The sequence below is a fragment of the Ammospiza nelsoni genome, chromosome 7, assembly GCF_027579445.1.
Source record: "Ammospiza nelsoni isolate bAmmNel1 chromosome 7, bAmmNel1.pri, whole genome shotgun sequence".
NCBI classification, from domain to species: Eukaryota; Metazoa; Chordata; class Aves; order Passeriformes; family Passerellidae; genus Ammospiza; species Ammospiza nelsoni.
In genome coordinates, this window is record NC_080639.1 from 18,311,367 (window position 1) to 18,317,867 (window position 6,501).

General features: G+C 51.0%; 1 protein-coding gene across 1 annotated transcript; it reads left to right on the forward strand.

The window, feature by feature from the left end:
- The first annotated feature begins 504 nt into the window (after window positions 1-504).
- Window positions 505-3,536, forward strand: EVX2 (even-skipped homeobox 2). The gene is made up of 3 exons (XM_059476491.1): window positions 505-928; window positions 2,074-2,333; window positions 2,883-3,536. Exons 1-3 carry the CDS (start codon window positions 505-507, stop codon window positions 3,534-3,536), a joined length of 1,338 nt encoding a protein of 445 aa, XP_059332474.1.
- The last annotated feature ends 2,965 nt before the right edge of the window (window positions 3,537-6,501 follow it).

Genomic DNA, 6,501 nt, shown 5'->3' on the forward strand with positions numbered 1-6,501 from the left:
TGCACCTAAATGAAGGGGGAAATGTTGCACAGCTCATTTTATTAATCAGACTGTCAATTTCACCCCAGAGGCCAAACCCCAGAGCAATTCAAGCAGGATTTGATCAAGCTAAGGACAGGAGCTTTACTCCTCACTTCTTGTCTTTCTTTCTTTCCACCTGGATATATTTGTCTGCTCTGAAGCCGCCTTCATTATCCACTGACAGGAGCTTGTATTTATTTGCTTATAAACCTGTTACAATAAATGATTATTCGAACAGCGTCATTCGTACCTTAATGACGAGCACCACTTTTTGATGAATGACATTTCGGGCTAGAAAGGATGTATGGGTCATTTTGACCAGTCATTCCCTCGCTTTGGCATCCCACAATTTTTACACCTCCCTCAAAAACAGATAATAATATTTAGAGACACTTGCCGGGCTGAATGTGAATTAGCCCCTGCTGCAGCTCATCATTAGTACAGGACCAGCCCTGCAACTTTGACATTTTTTATAAAGCTGAGATGATGGAAAGAATAAGAAAAGAGATGATCCTGATGGAGAGAGGGCTGCACAGCCCTACAGCTGGCAAAAGGCTCTCGAATTTGTCAGACTCAGCTGGAAATGCGGTGTTGGAGGCCCTTGAAAATTCTCCGCACAGTGGTCGCCTCAGCCCGAGACTGACTGCCGCCTCCCTGCACAGCGCTATAGGGGACATCTCCGCCAAAGGCAAATTTGAAATAGACACTTTATTCAATCTCCAGCATCCGAGCAGCGAAAGCACTGTCTCCTCCGAAATCCCGCCGTCGGAAAGCAGGAAGAAAATCAGCCTTTATTCCGAAGTTGCTCAAGAGGCAGATATGAACAGTGATGTGGAGGTGGGCTGCTCCGCGCTCCGCTCCCCGGCCAGCCTGACTTCCTCCCAGCTGAAGGAAAACAGTAACAAAGGTAACTCTTCCTTTATCATCTTCATCTAAGCCCCGCGCTTTGCCAACCGGCTTTAAAAACCAGAGGAACCCCACTGCCAGCGCCAAAGTTGCCGGCCTCTGCATCGGCGCTCTCTCTTCTGCGAAGACAGAGCTCCAGGCTGTAAAATATTATTACAATTACTGCTCTACCCCAATAGCCGAGATACACTGTCCGGGCAGCTCCTGCGCCCGTGCCTTAGCGTGTGTGTGTGCATGCCCAAATCCATTGATATGTAGATATATATCCAGAATATAGGTGGGCACAAATATCCACCCACCTATATTTAGGCAAAGCTTTCTCCGTGTATTTCCCCGCGCTCTCGGAGCTCTCGGCGTCTCTTGAGCTGTATATGAGTGTATATACATAGATTAAATTAGAGAGAGAGAGAGGGGGGAATGCGAGGAAACTACCCGCATTTGACTGTGTGTGTCCTTCTCTGTGTATATGCAACGTGCTGTCTGTGTCCACCTCGGGCTAATTTGGCATTGTTCACTTTTCCTCTGCTTGTAAGAGGCGTTTTGAAACACCCTCGTCTCCTTCCCCGTTCTTAGCGGGGCACGGTGATGGACGGTGGTTGTTACTATTGCAGGAGATGGAGGCTGTTATTACTGGGGAGGTGTAGGGAGATGAACGGTGGATTTCCTGGGCGCCACAGTGCATGCCTTTTTGGTCAAATGTGTCAGAGAAAGGAAGGGATGCTCGACGTAACCCTAGAGAAAAAAAAAAGGGGGGGGGGGTTTATGGCTGCTTTTATTTTGTATGTCCCAAACGAAACTAAAGAACGGCAGTGGAAGGGGAGCAGGCTAGCGCCGAGCCCGGGCCCCGAGCCACGGCCGGGCCCTCGCCCGCTCTCCCCTGAGCTCGGCTGCCCTGCAGTCTCCAAGCGCGCCCCATCTGAAAATAAAGCAGTTACGAAGGATTGAAAATCCCCAATCCGACCAACCAACCAAACAATAACCAACAAACAACCTCCAGATCCAAACTTATTGATTCTGTTAGCAGCGGGGATTTGTAAGAATGACAGCTGGCCTTGAGCGCGGGCGTGGCGGGCCCGGTCCGGCCTGGCCGGGAGGACTGGGGGGCCAGCGAGCGTCCCGCTCTCACACCGTGCCCTCGCCCCGCAGGCTACGCGGAGAGCAGCCCGACGCCCAGCGCCGCCGCCGCCCCCGCCGCCCCCGCCGCCGCCGGGATCGGCAGCCTGCACAGCGGCGGCGCGCTGGGCGGCTCGGCGGCGGGGGCCGACCAGGTGCGCCGCTACCGCACCGCCTTCACCCGGGAACAGATCGCCCGCCTGGAGAAGGAGTTTTACCGCGAGAACTACGTGTCGCGGCCGCGGCGCTGTGAGCTGGCCGCCGCCCTCAACCTCCCCGAAACCACCATCAAGGTACGCCGCGTTCCGCGCCCCGCCGAGCCGCGGCTGCCCGAGCATCCCGGGCCGCGGCCGGCTGGGATCTCCGGCTGAAGGATCTCGGGGCCCGCAGCTATGTGTGCCACTCGTGCTCGTTTGCTTTTCTGCATCCAACACTTTTAATTTGATTTTTTAAAAGTTATTGTCATTGCTGTTTTTTTTTTTTATTTTCCTCGTCAGTTTTTATCGCGTTAGCCTATTTCCTAAAGTGAAGAGGGGAGAGAATAAACGTAGGGGGAATGAATGAGCGTCAGTACCGTGAAGACAGAGTCCTGAGTGGGGAGGACGGGACGATTGGAAGGGAAACATTTATTCGGATCGAATGGGTCCCTCTCGAGTAGAGGGAGGGCCCTACCACCGCTCCCCTCGGGCAAGGTCACGGGAGATTGCTCGGGGAGGGAGAGGGGTCGCCTAGAAGCCTTGGCAATGTGTTTTGGTGGGCGCCCGCCGGTGTCCGCGGGAACGGGTGCTGCGGGGCTCGGAGTCGAGCGGAGCTGAGGCCGCGCTGTGCTTGTATCCCCGCAGGTGTGGTTCCAGAACCGGCGCATGAAGGACAAGCGGCAGCGCCTGGCCATGTCCTGGCCCCACCCGGCCGACCCCAGCTTCTACACCTACATGATGACCCACGCAGCGGCCACGGGCAGCCTGCCCTACCCTTTCCACTCCCACGTCCCGCTCCACTACTACCCGCACGTCGGGGTCACGGCCGCTGCCGCCGCCGCCGCCGCCTCGGGGGCCGCCGCCGCGCCCTTCGCCACCTCCATCCGCCCGCTGGACACTTTCCGCGCCCTCTCGCACCCCTACTCCCGCCCGGAGCTGCTCTGCAGCTTCCGACACCCCGGCCTCTACCAGAGCCCGGCCGCCGCCGGCCTCAACAGCAGCGCGGCCGCCTCGGCAGCGGCGGCGGCGGCGGCGGCGGCAGCGGCGGCGGCGGGCTCGGGGCCGCCGGGGGGCTCGGCGCCCTGCTCCTGCCTCAGCTGCCACAGCAGCCAGACGGCGGCGGCGGCGGCGGCGGCGGCCTCGGCGCTGGGCTCGCGGGGCGGCGCGGCCGCCGAGTTCCCGTGCACGGCGGCGGGGCAGCGCTCCGAGAGCGGCTTCCTGCCCTACTCGGCCGCCGTGCTCAGCAAGGCCGCCGTGGCCTCGCCGGACCAGCGGGAGGAGGCGCCGCTCACCAGATAACTACCCCGGCCCGGCCCGGGGCGTTTTGTAGAGGGAGTCGCGGGGGGATGGGGGGGGGTCGGGGCGGGGGGCGCCACCGCGTTCGGCCGAAAAGTTCCGTCTATTTTTTTATTGCTGAGCGCCCCGCCGCTGAGGGGCGCGGGACCGGCGGGTTGGGCGCTCCGCGGCTCCCGCGCCCCCGCGGAGGCGGCCCCGCGGTGCTCCCTGCCGGGCTTCGCGGGGTGCAGGCAACCGGGCCCGCGGGGCAGGGAGGGCAGCCGCCGGAAGGGAATGTGTTTCTGGCCTTATTTTATTGTTTTTAATTTTATTTTTATTATTATTATTTCGGTTTGAGCTGGAGTGAATGGGAAATGTCTCGAGTATTTCCGTACGACAGGCGGTAGCTGATGAGGCAGCCGCGTCCGGGCCAGTAACGGGAAGGGAAGTGTGGCACTGTCGGGATGGGGAGAGGCATTTTTTAAGATCACGCTTTCTAACTACCATAATCCACGCTATCTGGGAAATACTTGAATCTCTCTAGGTGTAGGCTGTAGTCCTGAAGCATTTACCTTCCAGACACTTTTCTAAATTTAATTCTTTTTCTCGACGTCTTTTTCTTCTCTCGGTAAAACGGCTCTCGGATTTATTTCTCACGCATCTCTATCGCGCCTTTGCCTCTGAAAAGCCACCACTGGGTAACTGAGACCTGCTATACCAAACCACTGCTACTGGAGGGACTTCCTTGAACTTGAAGAAAGGCACATCAAAAACCACCAGTGTTACTGCCATGTCAATTTTGATGCTAATAATGTGCAGATTATGACGAAAATTGCCAATCATGTTCTCTGATGGACCTCCTTTGAATGTGGAATTGGAAAAAAGTTCCCCGCACAGAGACCTGCTGTCAAGTACTAACAACCCGCTAAGGGAAGTCATTAGAAGAGACAGATAAGAGACTTGGTACATAAAACATTGTTCTTGGTGCATAGAATGTATGTTATTTAATGTTATCTCTCTTACCTGAAGTGATTTCGCACAAGAAAGCCACTTTCTTATCATCTCAATTGCCAATTTTCATTTTGGTAACTTGGACACCCCGGGTAGACTTTTCTCTGTTAAGTTGATATTCCACCAATGTGAAGAGCCTCATTAAATCAAACCCAGATATTTCCATAATGCTCCCTACAGAGCCACTTCACTCTTCACATAATGAGATTTTTCTGAAGAGTTGAAGCCCTCATCTAACTTGCTATTGCTTGTTTAGGCCCTGTGTGATTGTGAATACACACACACACTCACTTACACTCTAACAAAAAAAAAAAAAAAAAAAAAAAAAAAAAAAAAGAGAAAAAAGAAAAAAACCTCTATTACGTATTTCGATTAAGTGTCCTGAAATTACTTCTATTTTTAAGACACTGGATTTTTTCATATTCTAATAATGAACTTTCAGGAAATGAGTTTAAAGGCTATACTGTTTTGTTCAGTGAACATAAATCATAGGTTGGTGTTTTTTGTCCAGTGGAACAGATTCCTTGGGCGGGGGTAGGTAAGGGCAAAGAAGAAACATCCCTAGGCTTCTGGAGCAGATTCCTAACAAGACATGAACATTTTCTGGATAGAGAACTTCAAAGCACGGTAGAAGACACCTATACCCACAAATTTCTCCTTTTGTAAAGAACGAATAGGAAGACTACTTATGTAAAAATATCGATTATACCAGCTGTTGTTCACTGAGTTTACATTAAAATTTTTTATTAATATAATTTAATGCTAAAGAAAATAGACCAAAACGTAGCACTCTTTTACCAGCTTAACCTTTTCGATCGTTGGAATCGTTTGTTATGATCACACAAGTATGGGATGTATATACGACGATTTTGGCAATAATGTTTACATTTTCCAAAATATAGGTATATGTCTATTGAATGGTCGATGAGGACGCTGGTTGGTAAAATTAACATAAATTCGTTTTATGTTAGGTCCGTTGGACCTGGTTATTATATGAAACTGTAAATAAAGTCTTTGTGCTTTAAATATTGCTGGCTGTATGAACTCACTGTAAAATATTTTACAAATGTGCAATAATTATAAAGCTTTGTATATTACGTTATTTATTGTGTTTGGTCATGTAAAATAAATGTTATTTAAATCAAAGCGAGATTATTTGTTTAAGAGGCTGCAAAGCATTCCGTACTGATGTTTGTTTTTAAATATGGCATCCAGGGTTATGAGAACTTCTTAAAACAACATATTTAAATGCCTTTTAATACACATATCAGATGGATTAATTCATACTAATCAGTATTTTTACTGCGAATGCTATGCATTACTCATGTTTATAGCAGATGTGTTCTAAGTCCAAACATTGGTTTAACATTAATTGGCTGGCTAAACAGATGCGTGTTTACAAATATTATAGAGATATTCTATAAGAGAAACAACGGAGAGAAATAATTTCGCCCGCGGTTAACGCCTTTGTCCGCGCCTGGGCTTCCCACTTAGCTGAGGAAATATTAATCGTCTTTCAGCCTGCAAAAGGTGTGCCTTTAATGTAGTGTGGAAAAGGCACCCAACAAATTCCCGGGGCGTTTTCCCTCTCCGTCCGTCAGGCCGCGGCGATGCTGCGGGAGCGGGGCGGCGGCAGGGCCGGCTCTGCGCCCTCGGCCCCGCTCCGCAGCCTCCGGCCCGGCCCAACTGTTCGTATATTTACAGATCGGCCGTAAAATCGATATTTCGATGGAAAAATGCAAGAGTCAATGGTGTGTGCAAAGCAGTCTATTTCTATTCGATTTGAAAACCAAGATGTCCCTTACACGAAATTTTCTTTCACCAACTGCTCACCCTGGCATTAATTACAACGACGGGGAAACTATTGGGAATACGGAGGCTGCTATCACAAGCCATTTTGGCCCTGTAATTTACCATTATTATTGCATTAGCTCTAAATGATACAAGCTGATACAAGTGTTTAATTGCAGTTTGGTTA